This window comes from Oryza glaberrima, chromosome 12 (assembly GCF_000147395.1).
Source record: "Oryza glaberrima chromosome 12, OglaRS2, whole genome shotgun sequence".
In the NCBI taxonomy this organism is placed as follows: Eukaryota; Viridiplantae; Streptophyta; class Magnoliopsida; order Poales; family Poaceae; genus Oryza; species Oryza glaberrima.
This window is the reverse complement of record NC_068337.1, coordinates 5,093,458-5,117,521: the sequence shown is the minus strand read 5'-3', so window position 1 is coordinate 5,117,521 and position 24,064 is coordinate 5,093,458. Positions and strand designations below refer to the sequence as shown.

The 24,064-nt window shown below is 42.6% G+C and overlaps 1 protein-coding gene across 1 annotated transcript; it reads left to right on the top strand.

The window, feature by feature from the left end:
- Nucleotides 1–13,636: 13,636 nt before the first annotated feature.
- Nucleotides 13,637–15,574, top strand: LOC127756769 (putative disease resistance protein At3g14460). The gene has a single exon (XM_052282141.1). It carries the CDS (start codon nt 13,637–13,639, stop codon nt 15,572–15,574), a length of 1,938 nt encoding a protein of 645 aa, XP_052138101.1.
- Nucleotides 15,575–24,064: the final 8,490 nt, after the last annotated feature.

Below are 24,064 nucleotides of genomic sequence, written 5' to 3'. Positions count from 1 at the left end.
GGTTAGCAGATTGCTGAAATGTTATATCAGTTGATCTGTTAATCAATAGTTTTTCTTTTCGATTATATTGATTGGGCTTATTCAGTTTCTGTGATTATCAGTTATTATTCCCAGGAAAACAAAATAAATCAAAAACCGAGCAAATTTGGATTCAGAAGATTACCTCGAGAGGCTGCCGGTGACCCTCATCTCGACGGCGTCGTGCCGTCGCCGGCCGCCTGCTTGCGTGCGTGTGGCGCTGGAGAATGGAGGGAGTGAGTGAGATGGTGTAGGATGGCACAACGATAACCTAGTGTACACACGTGGTTTAAATAGTTATATGAAATATAAATGAGTAAATTGCACTGGCGGTCCTTAAACTTGTGAGGAGGTTTCATCCAGGTCCATGAACTAACAAACCCGAGGTCAAGAGCACTAATCTTGTTTTATTGTATCAATCCGGTTCATAGAACGCTTTGACCCGTTTCGTGCATACGTGGATAGCAACGTGTCGCGACACGTGTGATGCCGCACCGCACCGCGCCGCACCGTGTCATTTTTCATCTAAGCCCCTCTGTTCTCTCGAATTCTCCAAACCCTAGCCCTCTCTTCTCTATGTTCTTCTCCTCTAGACGGCGAAGCAGAGGCGATCGCCGGAGAAATTGCGGGCTGCGATCGCTGGTGAGATAGGGATTTAGAGATTGCGGGGAGGGTGCAGAGTCCCGACGCTGGCCTCCCGAGGTGCTGAAGCCGGCGTGGAGGCATGTTGTTCCGACTAGCAGGGGAGCCGCCACCAGTGTACGGTATGTACAACGGACCCAAAATTTGAGATTTTTTTTTGGTTGATTGCAGATGGGTGGTACTTGTGCTAGTTGTGGTCTATTTTTTTTGATGATTTTGGGTGTGGAAGCTGTGTTCGAATTTTGTTGATGATTTAGGGTTTTGATGACACCCATCATAGCAGTAATCTTTGCTAGTTAGGAAGACAAATTTTGTAATGCAGCTAAGGATTCGTGTACATTCACTGCTGAGATACACCATGGGGGTTTCTTTATTGGCTATGGTAGAAACAGGGCATACATAGATGAGAAGGTGGATTGGTTTGATCATGTCGAGGCAAAAACTTGGTGTGCTGTTAGTTTAGATGGTTTCTTAGAAATGCTTGGGTATGATAAGAGTCCAGGCTTCAAGGCATATTGGTTGCTACTAGGCAAAACTCTTGAAGATGGTCTTAGGGTGATAGAAACACAGGCAGACTTTGAAGTAATGGCAAATGTGGTTAACAGGGCAAACAAATTTGTGATTTATTTTGATCAGAATGATACAATTGCTGGTGTAGACTGGGATGATGTAGTTTCTCATCCTATTTGCCAGCTTCCCAAAGTGATGAGTCCTGGGAAGAAGTCAGTGGCTGAGAAGGCAAAAAGGAAGGTGTTTGAGGTAGTGGGAGAGAGTGGTAGTGATGATAGTGCCAGTGATTCTGATTATGTAGGCAGTGACTATGATTTGTCTGATTCTGATGATGACTTGTATGTGGACAATATTGATAAGGAGGTAGAAGACTTAACTGGAAAGAACAGAAAGAATAGCAAGAAAGCTAGAGGCAGTGAACTGAAGGGCAAAGAAATAGTAGTGTGTACAAATTCAGAGGGAGATGATGAGGACTATGACACTGATGAAGGCTTGGAGGCAGCTGATTCTGATGGGGATGAAAGTGGAGTTAGGTTTAAGTTTAGGTCATTTAGTAAGGAGGATGTCAATAATCCAGTGTTTAAGGTGGGCATGGTTTTTTCCTGTGTAGAATTGCTTAGGAAGGTAATCACTGAACACAGTATGAAGAATAGAGTTGATATAAAGCTTCCTAGGAATGATCAGTAGAGACTTAGGGCTCACTATGCAGAGGGTTGCCCTTGGAATTTATATGCTTTAAAGGACAGCAGAGCTAATGCTTTCATGGTGAAGACCTAGAATGGAGAGCACAAATGCCAGAAGGAATGGATCTTGAAAAGGTGCACTGCCAAATGGTTGGTTGGAAAGTACATTGATGCATTCCTAGGCTAGAGAGCTATCAGTACTTACTTTTGTAATGACAAATGATAGTGTCAATCTGATTATGGCTGTCATGTCTCCTTTTGTAATTATGGAAGAAATGACTGGCATCTTTTCTTTTGTAATGCCAAACTGAATCTAGGAATTAACTACATCTTCTCTGAATGCAAGTACTGATATATGCTATACTGTTATATCTGCTAATTCTGGCTACATATTCGTTGAATGCAATTACTGATTATGGCTTCAATTTGTCATTTTGTCTGAATTTTGCAATGCTCTACTGTCATTTTGTCTGAACTTCGAAAAGTTCTACTGTTCGATGTGCACATGTATTATTCTGAGCCATGCATGTGCAAATGAACTACAGATTCAGCAGAGACTGATGGATGTGCACATTATTTGTTCACTGCAAACCACATAAAGTTCAGAACTTCATTCCAAACTTCAGAATTGAAATATAACATTGCTCATTCACAGCACATTGCACATTGCACTTCATTTGAAACATCACATTTTTTCTGCATTGTTTTTCCTGAATAGAAATTCATTTCACATAGCACATACATCACTTAAACCACAGAACAATGCAAATACACACTAGCATACCAACTAAACACACACCACCAGCTAGGATCAGCTTCAACAACCCTATCATCTTGGTCAAAATGAAAATCATATCTTCGAGCTGCTTCAAATGTCCAACATCGGGTTCCTTCTCGATTTCCTGAACAATGCTCTTCTTCAGCTCATCTCCATCCTTCATTTTGGCCTCATTTAGCAACTCTGCACGGGCAGCTTCATCAATGAAGCCACTCCTCTTCAAGAATTTGATGTAGGCTTCCTCCCAATACCAGAAATTACAACCACTTCCATCCTTCTATACATTTCACAGATTGCAACATGTAAATTTCAAGCAAAATGTCAAAAATCCACAAAAGGACACTTTATCAGAGGCAAGAGATTTACCACGTGGTCTGGGCATATGAAGAAAATGCGGCCTTGATTAGCTTCCGTGGTCGCAGTTAGCTCCAAGATTTGCTTCACCCCGCATGAAGGGCACTTTATCAGCGGGATTGAGGGCCTCCTCCTCCTGCGACTTGAATGGCTCGAGCTGCTCGCAGAAGCCATGCCGATGACGACGAACATACCTCGGCCGAGAGCCCTCCCTCGCCGTCCTCTCAGTTGAAAGCCCTCCCTCGCCGTCAACTCTCAGCCGCCCTCCCACGCCCTCACTTGCCGTCCAGAGGAGAAGAACACAGAGAAGAGGGCTAGGGTTTGGAGAATTCGAGAGAACAGAGGGGCTTAGATGAAAAATGACACGGTGCAGGGCGGTGCGATGCGGCATCACACGTGTCATGATACGTTGCTGTCCACGTATGCACGAAACGGGTCAAAGCGTTCTATGGACCGGATTGATACAATAAAACAAGATTAGTGCCCTTGACCCCGGGTTTGTTAGTTCATGGACCTGGATGAAACCTCCTCACAAGTTTAAGGACCGCCAGTGCAATTTACTCTTTATAAATTTAATAAGATAAATTATGATAATATAAGACAATATTATAGAAACATGCAAGCCTAAATTCGATCTATACATGAAGAAAAAATAACAAATTTTATCTACACTGTACAGGTAATTACTGCATGACTTTATTTTATTTTCTCTCTATAGGCTCATATCATCCTAATTTATGTTATTATTATTTTTATTTTTTCTATAACTATTTGTGTCACATACAAAAGCAAGTGCCATAGCACCTAGGTGTAAAGCACTAGTAAAAAAACATTTTTCCATATGGTCAAATCCAATTTTCGCAGGTGACGGGACGGCCGCACGCACCTAGGTGTCTACGAAAATCGCTATTTTGCGTGCGGGTGACGCACCCGTACACGAAAATCGATTTTTCACGTATGGATGCTTATGTCGTCCGCACGCAAAAATAAAAACCTGACAAAATATAAAAATCTCAAAAATTCAAAAATTGAAACGCTTGCCCCGATTCATCCCCAAACCCTAGCATGCCATCACCCGATGTCGTTATCGTCGCCACCGCCGTCGTCGGAGTCATACCCAAACCCTAGTCCGCCGTCCGCCGCCGGATCCGCGCAGGGCTGCTCCTCTAGCGGCCTCCCGCTCAAGCCCGTTGCTGGATCCACGTGGGGGAGGGCAGCGGCTGCCGGATCTGCGCCATCGCCCTCACCCACTGTTGGCGGAGCCCGCTGTTGGGAGGGAGGAGAGGGGAGAGGAGGAGGCCGGGAGAGGACTTAGAGAGAGAGAGTGTAGCGCCCGTTCCGTCGTGGCGCCTAGCGGGAAAACTAGCTCTTAAAAATCCTATTTGCGAAATCCGTTTCTTTGCTTGTTGTCTAGTGTCCGTGCCATCTCAGATCTCAAATCCCCGATCTATCGTCGAGTTCAATCCTGAATCCAAATCCTTCCCAAATCAAATCCCTCCGCAAAAGTCTAATTCGCCTCCCTAGGGTTCGATGGGCCGTATCCCTTTCGGCCCATCTTTCCCCCTCCCTCCCGGCTCTCTCTCTCTCTCTCTCCCTCTCCCCCGCTCTGCCCGAGCGCAGCACGCGCGTGCGCGGGAGCCGCACCGAGCCGAGCGCCCCGCCCTCGCTGCCGCCTCCCGCCGACGCCGCCCAAATCGCCGCGCCGCCCGTTGCTTCCTGCGCGCGCGCGCCGTGGTGGCCGACCGCCTGGTCGCCGCCGCCGTCAGGCTCTGCCCGCGCCTGCCGCCCGTGTCGCCGCTCCGCTCCAAGCCGCCCCGCCGTCATCACCGTCGTCATCGACTCGGCCCCGCCTCTCTCCGCGCGCTAGCTTCCAAGGGACGGAGGCAGAGCCCTCCGCCCTCTCTGCCGCGTCGCCCTCTCTCCCTCCTCCTTTTCCCGAAATGGCAAGGAGGCAAGCCTCCTTTCCCTCTTCCTTTCTTCTTTTTTCTCCCATCGCCGGCGTCATCCTCCCCCCCCCCCCTCTGTCGCCGTTTTGGCTGCGAGCGCCGAGCGCCAGCTCGCGCCTTGACCGCCCAAGGTCGGTTTCCAAACCGACATTGCCGCCCTTTAAAGCCCAGGTGCCCTCTCTCCCTTCTCCTCTCGTTGTGTCCCATCGTCTCCACTCCATTGTCGCCGCCTCCCGTGCTCTGTTCGCCGTCGCGCGTGTCGGAGGGGCCGGCACGAGCGAGGACACGGAAGGGGACTCCGGGCGCACCCTCTCCTTCCTCTTCCCCGGCCCGAGGCCGGAGAGATCGCTCCCGTGCCGTCGGCCCATCGTCACTGCGCCCTTCCCCGCACGGTAGTGCCTCCCTCCGTTCTCCCTCCTCGTTCCATTTCCTCCCCTTAGACTCGGGTAGTAGCACGAGTAGCCTCCCCGTAGCTAGCTGGCACCACCCCAACTGCTGCCATCGCTCGTCGCGTGCTCGCCGCCATCGCCGCCCGAGCTCGGAAGCTCCGCTCGTCGCCGGCCTCGCTCGGCGTAGCTCCGCCCCATCCGACGCAAGCAACGGATTCCCGTAGCCGCGTAGATGCTCTCACCGCCGGGAATCGACCCCTCGTGACCTCGTCGCCGTTTCCCTCTTCTCCCGCCGCCGGTTGCCGCCGCCGCAATCCGCCGCCGTCGAGCATCCCCCGGCAAATCCGAGCCGTTGGCTCGTCACCCCTCGTCCCGTGCAACCTCCCGGTGTGCTCGCTTTCGCCTATGTCGCCGTGGTTCGCTCCGCCGCTCGCCGCTGTCGTCCGCCGTCCGTTTCGGCCGGCGTCGTCGTCTACCTCCCGCCGGTCCGCGTGGCAGCCACGTAGGCGCCACGTCGGCGCCACCTCGGCTGCGACCGGATCGGCTGACCCGGCCAGCCGCCCCCTCCGTTTCCCTCCCCGTGCGCGCGGTCCACCGCGAGCCGTGAGGCTGCGCGTGGGCCTGTCGCACCACGTCCTCCGCGAACCGCACGCATGCACCGCGCCTCCCTCCCCAAACCCTAGCACGCCCGCATGCACCTCGCTCACGGTGAGCCGAATCGCTGACAAGCGGGTCCCACCCGGGACCACGCGGGATGGACCCGGCCCACCGGCTCTTTCTCTCCCCTCCCCGCCCGCACGCGCCATGGGCCGCCTTCTTGGGCCGGCCGGCCCATTAAGCTCGGCCGAGCCGCCCCTTTCTCTCGGGCCGCGCCCTAGCCGTCCGAGGGAAGTCTAATCTCCCTCCCACTTTCTTTTCTTTTCTTTTATTTTTCAAAAAGGGTTTAAATAAATCCTTTTCCTTTAGACCAAAAATCCAATAATCTTAGAAATTCAATATCTTCCCAACCGTAAGTCCGTTTGACTCCGTTCAACTTCCAAAATTCCTCAAATCTTGAGATCTATCTAATGGCACTCTTAGAGGTCAATAATAGGGCTTTATTTTCGCCGTTTGTTGAGTTGTCCCGTTCCGCGTGTAGTTTCAGAGCCCGAAGACCCGCAGTGCGAGGATTTCGAGGATCAAGCTCAAGATCTCGAGCAAGGCAAGCCACCTTTGAACATCTTGAGCCTATATTTGAATTTAATTATGTTGCTTGAAAAATATCATGCATAGGTAGGATTGCACTTAATCTGTTTACACCGTCTGCAAGGCAGACCGGTGTGCCTACCTAACTTGTTGCATCTGATCCTTCCATTGTAATTGTTATACCATGTTCCCTTGTAACCACCTAGTTGCGCCTCGGTAATCGTGCACTCTGCACGGGTATCGACGGTCGCCTTCAAACTTAAAATCTGAGAAACGTCTTGGGTAAAACTTGGGTTTTACAACAGACTTGGAAAACCCGACACCTGGGTCGGTGCTTGCGAACTAAATGAATTTCCAAAATCGCGGACCGGGGACCGTACCGGGAGTACGGTTTCCCGCTCTTGCACTTAAGGACCGTTTCCTTGGAATTTCATCCGAACATAAGACAAGTACGACCACATGGGTGGAATGGGACACCCCTGGCTGAGTAATTAGCTAATCGGGGGAGCCTTGATGCCAAGAGACATGTGGATTCACCGGGGTGGTGTCGGGGAGGACCCCTGGGCTTCCTGGCACAGTATGGTCTGGGACCTAATCTGGTGTTGGTCTGGGACCCCTCTCGTTGGCATATGGTGAACCTGTGTCGGCTTTCGAAATGCCTTGTCATGAAAGCCTTAAGGTCTCTAGTCATGGCCGTTCTGCACGGGCTGGATGATCCGGGTTAGTAATGTCGTGTGGGTAAAGTGTACCCCCTCTGCAGAGGTTATTAAACTGTTCGAACAGCCGTGCCCACGGTCATGGGCGGATGCGAGGTGATTCCTAGCGTAGTTTTGTTTGACTACTACCTTGTGAATTTTGCTGTTGTAAAATGGGTTTGATGTTTGGAAAATCTGCGGCTGACGGGATCAGCCAGGCCCGGGTGGCCGTTTGAAAGCTATTGGCCGGGTGCCAATCTTGATCAATTCAAAAGACTGATACATTGCACATACTCCGACCGGACGAAACGCACTGTCCCATCCGTGTGGTTTGAGAAGCACTCACTTAGTTGTTTCAAAAAGGAGTTCAAATAAAACGAATTGCAAAAAAAAAAACAACAGCCTTTCCTTGAAGCCTGCATTAAACACATATTTCCCATGGCTTACTGAGTACTCCCGTACTCACCCTTGCTCTATATAAATAATCCCCCCCAGTTGCTGAAGAAGATGAAGCGGAACCCGCTGACGAGGAGTTCTTCCAGGAGCAAGCCGGCTACGATGAGCTTTAGGGTTTCGGCCTAGTTCCCAAGTCGCGCCTGTGATGTTTGGTCAAGTCTTGGCTTCCGCTTCCCTTTTGTAATGCAGTTGTGAGCTCGGGATCTGTCCGCAGCCCAACATGACTGTACTCCTACTCTATAATAAAGAGACCTCTGTTGCTGTGATATTCTGTCTTCCTGTGATACCAGCACTGTTTCCTGGGACTGGTATCGATTAACAGGTTAATTTGGAGCGTCACGGGCTAGTTCCGCTTGGGACTAGTTCGGGGCGTGACAGAGAGAGATAGAGTGGAGGGGAAAATAAAAAAAAGAGTGGGAAGAGGGTGGATTTTTGCATGTGGGTCACTTAACAAGCCAGCATGTGAAAATAAGCAGCGTATTTTCACAGCGGACCTGTTAAGAGGTCCGCTTGCGAAAATTGATTATTGCATATGGGCCTCTTAAGTAGCCGTATGGAAAAATAGGGGTTGATTTTTTCATACGCAGACACTTATGGCCTGTGTGCAATCTATTGGGGTGCTTGTCCAGTAAAATCATTTCTGCGGTAGTTAAAAACCCTGTATAGTTGCTAGGCCTTGTTGACTGGGAGATAGCGGGGTTTGCGATTGACTTTCCAGCAAACACTAGTGCAGAGGATGCCATGTTAGTCCTACTATATGTTTGTGGCACCAGACTTTCTACGATGCTTGGCATATATTAGAGCCGTTGATTGCTCTTAATCTAACGAACTAAGATAGAAGTACTGGTTCAAAGGTACTTAAGAGTGTGGGCCAGGTATAAAAGCTAGAAGGTTATAATTGCAATTGTCTTTTATCATCACTTTGAATCATCGTACCAATTAGTACATATTCTAGGGTTTGTTAATTATTTCTGCGTTTTTATGATCACCTTATAGTAGCGCATGATTTTACTAGGGTATTTAAAATCATTTCATTCGAAGGTGGAAGAAAAGAAGCGAGCTGGGTTAGGACCTAAAACTGAGTGATTTACTTCCATTGTAGTTACCGATGATGGTGAAGGAAGATGGATTAAAATATCTCTACCTTTCACACACATACGTATATGGATTACAAGAGGGGAATCATTACAAATAATCAAATTTTAGGTTAGATGAGAATATTAGTTTTAGATTAGTAGTAGGAGTCCGTACGTATACGTATATAGACGGCAAAATTGATAAAATAAGGTGCCCAAGCAAGGAGCTGAGACGAGAATTACGAGCAGCGCAAATCATGGGTAGCAGAGGAGTTAGATGAGGGTAGCAGTAAAATAGGATCGGGTTGAGAAGTTAATTAGGGATGGTTTGGTTAAAACAATTACTAAATTAGCATGGTGGCCCATACAGATTGCGCGGCAAGCATCATTATATTTTCTCTCATATAATAGCATATATGTTTTCTCATTATATTATTCAAATTTTTTAGAATGACATCAAATTTTAAATTTTGCAATAACTTTAAGAAACTACAAATATGTAATATTCATATTGTATTTTATATACGTGTTAGTTATTAATTATTTTTAATATCAAATTTTAGTTATTTGTAAATTATATATATTCCTATATGGACTCTAGACTCGTCTTTTCATATTTTTTTTAATTCCGAATTTTCTGTAAATTGTATTTCTATATAGACTCTAGGCTCTTCTTCTAATATTATTTATTTTTATTTCTGAAATGTTTATTATTTCTAATTGTATTTCTATGTGGACTCTAAACTCATCTCTCAATATTCTTTAATTTTTAATTTCGAATTTCAGTTACTTCTAAATTGTATTCCTTATTGACTTTAAACTCTTCTTCCCATGTTTTTCTTAATTTCAAATTTTAGTTATTTGTAAATTGTATTTTTATACGGATTTAAAACTCTACTTTTAATTTTGTTATGTTTATTCCGAATTTTAGTTAGTTTTAAATTCCTATATGGACTCTATAATCTACTTCTAATATTTCTTATTTTTTAATTCCGAATTTCTTTTTTTTTCTTAATTGTATTTCTATATGGACTCTATACTCTACTTATAATATTCCTTATTTTTAATTCCGAATTTCAGTTATTTCCTAATTGTATTTCTATATGGACTCTAGTGTCCTCTTTTAATATTTCTTATTTTTTAATTCCGAATTTCAACTATTTCTAAATTGTATTTCTATATGGATTCTAGTCTCCTCTTCTAATATTCATTATTTTTTAATTCCGAATTTCAGCTATTTCTAAATTGTATTTCTATATGGACTCTGCCTTTTCTTTTTCTTCGATTAATGTGAGAATTTATAGGCCATGAGAGCGAACGTGGAGGCTCCTTTTTCTATTCCTTTAATAATATAACTAGCATGGTGGCCCGCGCAGATTACGCGGCTAGCATCATTATATTTTCTCTCATATAATAGCATATATGTTTTCTAATTATATTATTCAAATATATTAAAATGACAACATAATTTTAAATTTTGCAATAACTTTACAAAACTACTAATGTGTAATATTCATATTATATTTTATATACGTGTTAGTTATTAATTATTTTTAATATCAAATTTTAGTTATTCGTAAATTTTATATATTCCTATATGGACTCTAGACTCGTCTTTTAATATTTCTTTTTTTAATTCCGAATTTTCTGTAAATTGTATTTCTATATAGACTATATGCTCTTCTTCCAATATTATTTATTTTTATTTCTGAATTTTTATTATTTCTAATTATATTTCTATGTGGACTCTAAACTCATCTTTCAATATTCTTTAAATTTTAATTTCGAATTTCAGTTACTTCTAAATTGTATTCCTATATTGATCTTAAACTCTTCTTCCTATGTTTTTCTTAATTTTGAATTTTAGTTATTTGTAAATTGTATTTTTATACGGACTCTAAACTTTACTTTTAATTTTATTATGTTTATTGTAAATTTTAGTTAGTTTTAAATTTCTATATGTACTCTATACTCTATTTCTAATATTCCTTATTTTTAATTCCGAATTTCTTTTTTTTTCTTAATTATATTTCTATATGAACTCTATACTCTACTTCTAATATTTTTTATTTTTAATTCCGAATTTCAGTTATTTCCTAATTATATTTCTATATGGACTATATACTCTACTTCTAATATTCCTTAATTTTAATTCTGAATTTCAGTTATTTCCTAATTGTATTTCTATATGGACTCTAGTCTCCTCTTCTAATATTTCTTATTTTTTAATTTCGAATTTCAGTTATTTCCTAATTGTATTTTTATATGGACTCTAGTCTCCTCATCTAATATTTTTTATTTTTTAATTCTGAATTTCAGCTATTTCTAAATTATATTTCTATATGGTCTTTAGTCCCCTCTTCTAATATTCCTTATTTTTTAATTCAAAATTTTAGCTATTTCTAAATTGTATTTCTATATAGACTCTGTTTTTTTCTTTTTCTCTGATTAATGTGAGAATTTCTATGCCATAAGAGCGAACGTGGAGGCTCCTTTTTCTATTCCTTTAATAATATAATAGATAGATTGACCTTGTTTACATTATTTTTTCCTAAGTTACCCCTCAAAAAATGAACGGTGGATGTGAAGAATGTCCGGAGATACCGGGCATACCTCCCAAGCACCCTAAAAGGTCTCGGCAGATCAGAGAGGTATAAATGATGAAATGCTGGGTGATGTATAGACTTTACCTTCTTCAACAGAGCTCAGTGGCGGATCCACCGCCCAGGTAGCCCAGGTAGGCGCTCAGGCTCGCTGGCAAGAACTCCATTAAATTTTAGTATTGATGAGTAAATTTTTTTATGAAATTTTAATAGCAAATATTAGTTATATTAAAATTTGCCTGGGGCTCAAAAAATCGTTTTGACTCCGCCACTGGTAGAATTCAAAGGTACGTTCGGCCGAGGGGAGGTCCGGCGCCACGGTGCAGGCCGGGTCGCCGCGGAGCTTGAGGAGCTCGTCGGCGTCGGTGAGCTTGGTGTCGTACGCGACGTGGTAGGCCCCGACCTCGACGAGGCCGCCATGGTGGCGCGCGGCGGCGTCCTCCTTGAGGAAGACGGTGCGGCCGCCGCGGTTGAGCGCCGCCCACATGGCGCCGTCGTGACCGAGCCCGAACACCAGGAGGCTGCACTTGCACGGCGACCACCGCGCAAGCGCGCGCCACCAGCCGGACTTCCTGCCGCATCAGCCCGCGGCGTCGCGTAGTGCACCAGCGCCTCCGCCACCGCCGACGGCGGCCCGGCACTGCGCTGCTCCAGCTCCTCGCCACCGTCATTTCGTTGTTATGCGTGGTCGTCGTCTTCGTTATCGCCGCACCGTCCGCTGCGAGGATTCACCTCATCAACTCGTTGTGAATTGTGTAAAGTGGTTCTTGTGATTTGGTCCACTGGTGGAGAAATGGTTTTTACTCCTGGTTTATAACCCCATGTAGTTCCGGTTTGAACCAACCGAGACTACGAATCCGGAACTAAAAATCGCTATCTTTAGTTCTGTTCAAATACCTGGGACTAAAGATATCAACTGGGACTAAAAATGGCTAAGCCACGTGTTATCAATCGGGACTAAAGATCAAATAGTCCCATTGCTGTTATAAACCAGGACTAAAAATCCTTTTTAGTTTATGTTTTTAATGGAACCGGGACTATTGTGGATTTTGGTTGACCGACCAAAAATGGTTTCTCCAGTAGTGGTCTACAAGTGCGAGAAAAATTGTCAAACTCTATTAGCAGCCTCATTTAAACCTTCCATGGCATCCTTTAACCTCTTGAGAGGGCAATTAGATATATATCTAACCGAAAACACTGATATTCTTAACAGACTGGAAACATTTGTGCTTCATCGATCTTAGTAAAAGAAGAGCCCTGGTGACTAACAGAGGATGCCATGTTAGTCCTTCGATGTGTTTATCCGAAAACTTTACCTTCTTCAGCACTCAGTAGAGTTGGAAGGTACGTAGGGGCGAACAAAAACCATTTGCCCAAAACAGTTAAATCCAGTCAGCAGATAAGTTGTCTATGGATAAATTTAAGCAGTTGACCCTCCCATTATAGAATGAACTGGAGTTTGACTTAGGTGAAACCAACTAAATCCTTTTTTAAAGCCCTAGGTAGGTCTATTATTGGAAAAAAATTACAATCTGTTCAGGGTACTCCACAAGTGTACATAAATATACACATGATTGTATTTGGAATATTATTGCTAGAGATAGATCATAATCGATTGTGATTCAATATGATGCATGTGATCTTTCTTTTATCTTTAAAAGATTTGGCTTGATCCACCCGTCACTATGTTCTCTATATACATAAATAGGAAACAATACAATTGTGTGTCCCATCCACTGTCTCATCCGTTGCAATCTTTTTCCTCTTTCTTATTTTTCTACAGCATGATCCACCCTACCATAGTCGTCCTACAGACATGATACGATGACAATCGTCTCTGGTTTTGTAAGACATTGTTTTGTAATTGGTTGTAGGATCGATAATATATAGTAGTGTTAACAACGTTGAGGTATAATAAGTAATTAATTCTTGTGTTTTTACGAGCTGAAGCTTTTTGATGCTATTAAATTAAGATCCTGAATTTGACACAATTTAAATTTTTAGAAATAAATTCTACTCCTTTCCCATATTTGAGGCCAAAGCAAACTTTTCAGAAGGTGTTTAATTATAAGTGAATTTCTTGTTAATTTCCATCGGACAATAAAGTTTTTAGGTGAATTAGCTGGGTGCATGCACTCAATTAGATAGAGAACTTTTTAGAGAGAGACAGAAAGAGATCAATAATCAATAAAAAAAACTTTGAGAACCAGGTTACTGTCTATAAATAGAAAGCTTATCATTCCGTAGTACAAATACAAAGCTAACCCTTCTCTTTCTCCCACACACACAAACAAATATCCTATGGATGCCATGGAATGCACATTGTCAGGGAGGTCGGTGACAGCAATGTTCATCGTCAACCTGATCGACAAGGCCTTACCCTACCTGGACGAGGACCGCAATTCCGATGAATTATCGCAGCCCTTGATGATGAACAAGTTATGTGAGGATTGGTTGATGATCCAACCAATGTTCGATGCCCTCACAACGAATCAATCTGGGGAGACAAGGAGCCTTGGGGATTTGGATGTGTGGCTGTGGAACCTGAGGGATGCAATCGAGGAACTCGAGGATGCAATCGACGAGCATGAGTACTACAAGCCCAGGGAGAAGGCCAAGGAGCAAGAGGTTTGTGAGCTGGGCTCTTATTTTTCCAAGATGAAGCAAGTAGTTACCAACTTCTTGACACACTCTGACAGCACTCTAGAAAGGCTGAGGAAAGCTATTGAGGATTTAGAAATCGTTACTAGTGCAGATGCTGCGCGCTTAATGGGTCGAACTACTTATAGACAACAGCTGGATACACATGTTCTACCCCAAGATCGTGAGACAGGCTTCACTCCAGTAGTGCCCAATAAAATGTTTGGTCGAGATAAGGAGATGGAAATGATAGTCCAGTGGTTAATCAATCCATTGGATGGCAATGCTGAAACTCAGGTTAGTAGTACCAATCCTATGCATGTCCCCGTTATGTCCTTAGTCGGTCCTTGTGGTATGGGGAAGACTGCATTGGCACACCTCGTATGTACTGATGCTAGTGTCAGAAACCATTTCGATGTGATTGCATGGGTGTGTGTATCTACAAGCTTTGATGCAGAAAGAGTTATAGATGAAATAGTAGAGCAGATTACATGTTCGCCGTATAAGTGTGCTCATGGGGAGGAAACGCATTATATTCTCCGTGATAAGTTAATGTCCACAAAATCTTTGCTCGTTTTAGATAATGTCTGGGAAGATCGGGATATATCGCAATGGGAGAGACTACTTTCTGTTTTCAGTGCCTCCAAAACCGGAAGTAAAATTTTATTGACAACTAGATTGAATTCAGTGGCAACTCTAGCCAGGCGTATCACAGGGTGTGAAGAGCGCGTTTTGTCGTTGTTTGTAATTGAACAAAATGAAATTTCATTACTTTTTAACCATTTTGCACTTGGTAGTCTGGAAGTGGGAGCACCAAATTATGCAGAACTACAACCAATTGGGGCTCAAATCGCAAAGGATCTTAGCTGGTCTCCCTTGGGAACGAAGGTTGCTGCTTTGCATTTGAGGGACAATTTGACTGCAGAGTACTGGCGTAAATTTCTTCAATATGTGGATAATTTTCGAAGAACAACAACTCGTGATATGGCGGTTTTGAAAGTAAGCTACTACAGCCTCCTGCCAGAGCTGCAAGTTTGCTTTCGGTATTGTAGCATATTTGGGAAAAACCATCCATTCAGAAAAGAGCAGTTGGTGCAGACATGGATTTCGTCGGGGTTGATCTCTGCTCAATCTCGTGGGGAAAATAAAGAGAATTTGGGAGAGTTATACTTGGCTCGGTTGACTGCAAAATCTTTCTTTGATCGCTTTGGCAGAGAAGACGATGAACATGCATACTATGTTATGAATGACATGATGTACGACTTGGCAGCATTTGTCTCGCGTGGTGAATGTGCGAGGCTAGTTTTTGCTGCAGACTTTAAACGCGTGAATAGTTCAGTTCGGCACATTAATATTGCAGGTATTAACAATTTCAGCGTTGGTGATGTGGAGGAGTTGCTCCGTTTGAAGAAGCTGCGCACGATCATCGTTGAAGATTGTGGCCATGTCCAGGAGGAAGTGGTATCTGCAATGGCGGAGGTTGTGCAGAACTCAAAATCCCTGCGTTTGTTGGAGTGTTCTCTGTTCAAGAGGTGGCATTTCCCTGACGGACTTTCTGGTCTGAAGCACCTTCGTTATGTCAAGATCTCAATGCTTTAGAACTGAGAACCATTTAAAGAAGCTAAACTCAAATCGTAACCTGTTTGATGAACCATATTTGTCATATATCTCCCCATATGTTGTGCACAGAACTGGCAAAATGTGTTGTTATCTGCAAGCATTACTAGTGGTGTCCATTTGGTGTCCTTCAGGCTGGAGGAAACTGTTTTGCCTCTCTGTATCGTGTGTTTGAAGTTTGGTTTATACTTTCAAATAATGAATTGACTGCAAACTTTATGTGTTAATTGCTGCACAAGATGACTATTTGTATGTTGTGTGCCCCGAAGTGAAGTCGTACACTTGTATTTGTTTACAGTATGAGTTTTTTCTTTAACCGGGATTTGGATTATTTCTCTTGAATTCGTCTGTTTCAGAGGGGCTCTTGAATCATCAATGTCCATGAAAAATTTCTATTCCAGATCAAAAATCTCTACTTCAAGTTTTCAACTTTTGGACCATTCTCCAAGTCCATGACATTCCTTGCAGATTTTCATGGTGATATCCACTGTCAATATTCTGACTAAACATAGTGCTGTGCTATACCGCTGACTTTAGAAATATCTTCATTTTATTTTGTAAGTGGGACCAACTGAACTCACTCATCAAATACTAAATGTACCGGCTTAATTAAGATTTTGCAATGGAAGCTAATACAATGTGAGCTTTTCACTAGCAGTATCTGAATATGGTACCTCTATACCCAAACAATGAGGTCACAATCGACATGAGTGTATTTTTATGGCTACTATGCACCTTGAAGTTACCATGTAATTAACATAAGCTTGCGTTGAAAACTGGGATAATAACGTCCCATTATCTTTTATCATTGTCTAAAACCATGAATAAAAACAGGAGGAATACGAAAACTGGAGGTTTTTGTCAGGTTTGCACAAAAAAATGAGGTCTTGGAATATATATTACTGCATTTGTCTGGATGATTCATATCTCCAAATGCTGCATTAATCCTATGAAATATGCATGTATATTTTTATGATTTTAAGTAATATTTAACCCATCAATTGTAATAAAACATTTGATGTGCAATGGAACACTTCATCGATAAAACAATCTATAATCCATGGTCGTTGCAACTCTAACACCCGTGTCGCTCCTTGGGCATCACAGGAGGCAATTCCACCAGGCCGTCGAGCCCACCTACCACGTCTACTCTCCTTGCCAGCACCGCTTATATCGCACTCACCAGCGGAGTGGTGGCCGGGAGGTGGGGTGGCTCGGGGCTCCCCAAGCATGGCTTTGGAGGGAGTGGTGTGGCCTTAGACAACAGGAGCAAGGCCGGGAGGAGGAGGAGCGGTGGGAGCAGAGGAGGCTGCGCGGAGCGAGGCGGGATCGGAGGAGTCTGGTGGAGGAGGAGCGGCGGGGCTGCTGATTTGACGGATTGTGGGATGGAGGCGTTGGGTGGTCGGTGCATGTGATCTTGTCGTCCCAGCGTATTCTCGGGCATGGAGGCATCACGCGTGGGGGGGGTGTGCGGGGAGGGAGGGAAAGAGCGCCAGGAGGCCAGGAGGAGAGTGAAGAGGAAACGGGGGAATGGAGGCAGTGCGCACGGCAGGTCATCTGGTGCACGTGACGAGGTAGGGATGTTGCGGGGCATACAGCCAAACTGGCGAGTCGGTGGTGAGGGCGGAAGTAGTGCGAGCGGAGACGGGCAAGGTCTACCATGATTTTCGTGGTGGCAATGTTGTCGTTGTTGCTATAGTTGGATGAGAGGAGGCGATGGTGTGCCATAGGGATGGGGAGCTCGCCGTTGGGGCGTGCCAACTTGCTTGTCATTGGTGCGGAGGTCGCCCGCCACCACCAATCACGCTGCTTGCGCAAAAAGAGACTGAGCGGAGAGAGCTGAAATGCCGCGCTGACCCAAGCCTGTAGAAGAGGGGAAGAAAGAGAGGGGCCACCGCCAACCCAAGCCTACAGTAGAGAGGCGCCTCAGTCCCACCGCCCTCTCCCGGAAACACTAATGTGCGATCGATCGCTACCGTGATGGGGTAGCGATCACCACCCCTCCCCCCCTCCGTCCCTCCATGTTTCCTTTTTTGGCACCGCATTACTTTCCTATTTTAGTAAATTTATACACCTAGAGTTTATAGACCCAAAGTTTATAAATCAAGATTCAAATTTAATTTATAGCATTTCTATACATCTAAAGTTTATACACCTAAAGTTTATAGACCCAAAGTTTATATACCTGACTTCAAATTTGAATCGGATATATAAACTTTAGGTCTATAAACTTTAGGTATATAAACTTTAGATGTATAGAAATACTATATATGAAAAAATTTGAATTCAAATTCAAATTTGAATCGGATATTTGAATTCGAATTCAAATTTGAATCGGATATATAAACTTTTGACTTATAAACTTTAGGTGTATAAACTTTAGATGTATAGAAATACTATATATAAAAAAAATATTTGAATTCAAATTCAAATTTGAATCGGATATATAAACTTTTGACTTATAAATTTTTGGTCTCTAAACTTTAGATGTGTAAACTTGAGGTGTATAAACTTGAGGTGTATAAATTTACTAAAATAGGCAAGTAATGCGATGCCAAAAAAGGAAACCAGGTGGAAGGAGGGAAGGGGAGGAGGGGGGGCTACCGATCACTACCAGATCGGTAGGGCGATCGATCGCCCATTAGAACTACTCGCCCTCTCCCACCGCTTGTCACCGTTTCCAGTCCGCCGCCCTCTCATGCCAACCGCCATTGCTCAGCTCCTCTCCCGCCAATTGATGCTCGCATTTGGGGAGGGAGAAGGGGAAAGAGGCACACTGGTCAGAGGAGATAGAAAGGAGAGAGGGTGAGGTGGAGGAAGTGGGACACACAAGTAGGTGGGTCTCATTATTTTTTTATCTTTTTATTCGATTGGCATGTGCTCCACAATTTTTGTTTAACTAGAAAAAATGCTAGTGCGCTACAATGGGTAAATGTGTTTTTCATAGTGATATTAAGAGCCGAGAAATAACTTGAATCATTAGAACTAGCAAGGTGGCCTGCGCAGATTGCGCGGCTAGCATCGTCATATTTTTTTCTCATATAATATATTAAATATTTTTATATTTTATTATTAAAATATGTTAAAAATAGCAACACAATTTTGAAATTTTGTATTGTATTGGTAGTTATTTAATATGTTTCTAATTTCGAATTTTACTTATTTCTAAATTATATTCCTATATGGCCTCTACACTCTTCTCCCAATATTGCTTATTTTTAGTTTTGAATTTTAATTATTTATAAATTGTATTTCTATATGGACTCTAAACTCTACTTTTATTTTTTTTCTTAATTTTGACTTTCAATTTGGTCTAAATTCTTATATGAACTCTAAACTCTTGTTTCCATATTCCTATTTTTTTAATTCCGAATTTCCGTTGTTTCTAATTATATTTTTATATGGACTTTAAACTCATCTTTTAATATTCTTTATTTTTAATTTCGAATTTTAGTTTTTCTAAATTATACTCTACATGGGCTATACATGGGCTATAGAATCTTATTTCAATATTCGTTAGTTTTAATTCCAATGTTAATTATTTTTAAATTATATTTCTATAGGGACTCTAACCTATAGTTTTAGTTTTTTTAAAAAAAATTCTAAATTTCAGTTAGATCTAATTGTATAGCGGTATGGAATCTAGTTTCCTTTTCCTATATTTCTTATTTATAATTTTGAATTTCAGCAGTTTTTAAATTGTATTCCTATATGGACTCTATTTTTTCTTTTTCCTTGATTAATGTGAGAATTTCTAGGCCGTGAGAGCGAATGTGGAGGCTACTTTTTCTATTCCTTTAATAAGTTAATAGATTGCTATACACTATAATTGAAAACATTAATCAAAATCTTCTCATAGTTTTGAGCCGAAACCCCATTATTTTCTTCCTTTTCAGCTCCAGCACAGTTTGCTGTCTCCTACCTTTCTTCGCTCGACCTGCCACTCTTCGTCCTAGTCCACAAGTGGAGCCGCAAGCCCAGCTAGCACAGTCGGCTGCCCCACACGCTTCATTAGCGTCTTCAACATCCGGAAGATAATCCCGTGTGCCCGTATGATACCGCAACCGATCCTCCCCATCAAATCCAGCGTATCTTTCTCGATCATTAAAATTGGTTGAGGACTTTTGATCCACTCGATCTTCTCTTTCCGTTTCCCCTAAAATCGGAGAAAATTCGCAAAACTCGAGATAAAGAGCCGAGGGAAGCTCGCCGACTGGCCATCATTGACGGCCGTTCAACTGAGATTAAATCCGACGAATTAAAACCAAATTGAAAGGGGAAATCATGAGAAAAATGACTGAGAGAGGAGTGGGAAATTGATTTTTGCAATCTATTGGAGGAGGGAGGAAACCCATAGGGGAGGCAGATCGGGAGGAGGGAGGAAACCCATGGGGGGAGGCATATCGATGTGGCGGCGGCGCTAGGGTTCGGCCTAGGCGGTGGCTATAGATTAAATTCGATGAATTGAAGTTGAATTGAAAGGGTAAATTACTGGGAAAATGAGGAGGGAGGAGTAGGGAATCGATTTTTGCAATCAATTTGAAGAGAAAACTTACGAGGAGACAAATCGATGTGGCGGCGGCGCAGGCTAAAGGCGCGTACCGATCGGGGCACCGTACGGATGAAGTAAAAAAAAGAATCCTTCCATATTTTTGAGTAAATTTCAGAAAACTGTAACTATAGTGACAAAACTACCAGTTTGCTGCAACATTAGTGGCCTATTTCAGTTTGTTGCAATAATAGTGTGAAAAATTATCATAAACCTGCAATTTTTACGTGATATGCTGCTATAGTTGTCACCTACATGTTATGTAGCAACATATCACGTAAAAGTTGTAGTATTGTGATAATTTTTCACGCTAATGTTGCAGCAAACTGAAATATGTTGCTAATGTTACAGCATCAGTTTTATGATTATAGTTGCAGTTTTCTGAAATTTACTCATATTTTTTTATTAGTATATAGAGTTTTCTTAAATCTTGCTTCTAGCTAGTGCCACGTGGGACGAGAACCAAGTCAAACCAGTCATATTAGCCGAAACCACCATCCAAACCATCTTAAGACCTCGTTTGCACCGGTTTTAAAAGCTCAGGACATGATAATATATCTGATATTACGGTTCGAGATAGATCTAAAGTGTACTTATTCCGCCCAACAGAGTCCCATTGCCTATGGGCTATGGACCACCACAACCATCCCATCGCTCCATGAGACCATCAGGCCCACCATCCATCTCCCTTTGACTCCCCTTCTCAAGCAGGCAGCGGCCGACGGCACGGGCGACGCCGCCGATCGGCACAGGGCCGCGCCGCCAAGAGCGGCAAGGGCAGCCGCCTAGCGGCGGGCGGGCAGTGCGACTGTGAGCGAGCGGCAGTACGACGGGGCGTGACTCGAACCTCGAGGTAATCTTCCCCAAATCCGAATTTGCTCGGTTTTTGTTCTCATTTTCAATGGGAATCATCATCGTCGTCGTCGTCACCGTCGATAATCTTGGAAACGGAATAAACCGAGCCAAATTGACCGGCGGCGGTGTTGGCGTGTCTTAATTGGCCTGGTCAGCTTCGGTCCTTCGGACACGCATGGGATGGGCCTTAGCTTAGTGTGTGTGTATTGCACAATTATGGGCTGGCTGAGAGAAGCGATAGGCCGAGAGGAGAGGGATCGGTCCGAAATGGATATGATTTTGTGGAATTTGCAGATGACTTATTCATTAGTCTAACGACTGTGTTCGTTTGTTCGTCACTTTCTCATTTTCCACGCGCACGCTTTTCAAACTATTAAATGGTACGTTTTTAGCAAATATATATATATATATATATATATATATATATATATATATATATATATATATATATATATATATATATATATATATATACGAAAGTTGTTTTCAAAAATTATATTATTTTTTTTAAAAAATAGTAAATACTTAATTAATCATAAGAAAATACATCACGAGTTCCCAACCTCACCTCCGAATACAGTAGAGGGGTAAAAGAGGGGAGATGAGAGGAGAGGAGAGCTTGCGCGGCTTATGTATTGAAAGCTCAATATAAGTATTAGTAAATATATACTGGGTATCATCTTTAGTTCCATAATTCTTTAACGTTTTAGGTAATGATACGGTCAATAAAAATATATCATTGACTATATTTTTCTATTATAATAAATACAATAAATAAAACTATTTGTTAACTTTTATTGTAATACTTTGACTTTGCAAGGTAAATCTATATATGTACATTGTTCTAGCTGTTTTAATTCATAGTTAAAGTAATAAAAGTTTGATTTTAATCTTGTCGAAAACATCCAAAAATCATGAAACTCCGGAGGGAGTATATAACACAAGAGGAACAACTTATCAAATGAGGACATCATAATCTCTCAAAACAGAAAGCTACCCATCAGCTGATATAACCTGATGTAGCCTAGCAATATTCTGACATAATTCTTGCATCCCCGAAACAACCAAACTAACAATGCATACAAAACAACTTCCGAAGTTCAGACGGGCCATCCATGTTTTCATCAGCATAACAAAAGCCTTCACTCTTTCCTTGTTTTATGAAGCCAATCTAAATCTAAATAGTTCTAATCATGCATGATGAATACTCTCCCCGTTCCAAAATATAGCAACCTAGGACTAGATGGTACATCACTAGTACGATGTATCTAGACATAGTATATAGCAACCTAGGACTAGATGGGATATCACCTAGTACGATGTATACATAGGTGATGTCTCATCTAGTCCTAGGTTGCTATATTTTGGGACGGAGAGAGTACATGACTAGTAATAGGTGAAACAAAAATAGATCAAATGCCAGAATGTAAAGTTTGAATTTATTATTACACTGCAAGCATGCCTTCCAAATAGTGCCATATCCGATACAAACAACAAGGTATTTCACGATTGAACACAAAACATTTGAAAAAGAAAATTAAAACAACACAAGCATGCTTTAGGTCTTATACATACTAATTCATTGAGACACTTACATAACGAAGGTGCTTTAGATTAGCTTCTTTTCCAGGGAACCGGGATCTACTGAACATGTGGTATTGCACGACACGCAGGGCTTTTAAGCTTTCTATAACTTTCTCCACTTCCCGTGAAGTGTCATCCTGGATATCATGGCAATCTTCAATGATAATGGTGCGCAGATTTTTGAACTGGGACAAACTTTTGATGGCGTCGGCTGGAAAACCATCAATACCAGCAACAGATAGGTGGCGTACTGTTGGTTTCAGCTTCTTGGAGCTAGCAACATCAGCAATTCTTGCACATTCACCTGAAGAAACCCATGTTGCCAAATCATGCATTAAGTCATGCATCACAAAATATTCATGGCATTCGTTCCTTCCGAAACGGAAGTTTCTCAACTTGAGTTCAAAGAATGACTTTCTATTCAGCAGATCCAAGTACTCTTCTGCAGCATCCTGTGCTCTCTCTGCTTCACCTGTGGTCTGGGAGATCAATCCTGCAGCTATCCACATCTTCACCAATTCTTCTTTTTTGAATTCATGGTTTTTTGGGAATATGCTACAATATCGGAAGCACACTTGTAGGCCAGGTACCAAATGGTAGTAACTTAACTTGAGAACTTTGACAACATCTTCCATACTTCCATCAAAATTATCCAGATGTTCATGCAAAAATGTATTCCAAAATTGAACTTTCATGTGTGCCCGTAGATGCCCAGCGACAACCTTAGTTACCAAGGGACACCCTCTTAGTTTCTTTGCGATTTCTTCTCCAACTTGTTGGAAGTCTTCAAATTCTTGGGGATCTGGATTAATGAAGGCATGATGATTAAAAAGTCTTAAATTTTCATCTTCTTCAAGTCCACATAATGGGAAGAACTCCCTTTCACATCTCATTACCGCTGATGCTAAATCTGCAACTGATTGCATTCGGGTTGTCAACAAAATCTTCCTTCCACACACTCCTGTTCTCAAAGATGAAAATAGATTTTCCCACTTAGAGATGTCCTTATCTTCCCAGACATCATCTAAAATTAGAAGATATTTAATGGTCTCAATCTCCTTTTTCAAATGCTGTTGCAGTGCCTCGAAGGTATCAACACTAGGTTTTGATAATGTAACAGACTGAATTATTTTATCAAACAATGTTTTTGCATCAAAGCTCATAGATACAGCAACCCAGATCACGGTGTCAAAATGTTTCTTGATTCTGGAGTCATGGGAGATGAGCTGAGCCAAAGTGGTTTTCCCAATGCCGCCATGGCCAACTATTGACATAATGGGGACATGATTATTGTTCTTGGCATCTTGGTTATCTTCACTTGATGTATTGGTCAACCATCCAACAATATGTTCCTTCTCATTTTCTCTACCGAACACCCTATCAGCATTTAAGTCCTTCCCCTTGGCACGGAAGCTAATATCATCTTGTTCTGGATTGTTTAAGTTGGATCTTGTGTTTTGATGAATTTGTACAAGTGTGAGAAA

What these genes read in the sequence shown, in the direction of transcription:
- LOC127756769 (XM_052282141.1), top strand. Translation starts at nt 13,637, where the DNA reads ATGGATGCCATGGAATGCACATTGTCAGGGAGGTCGGTGACAGCAATG.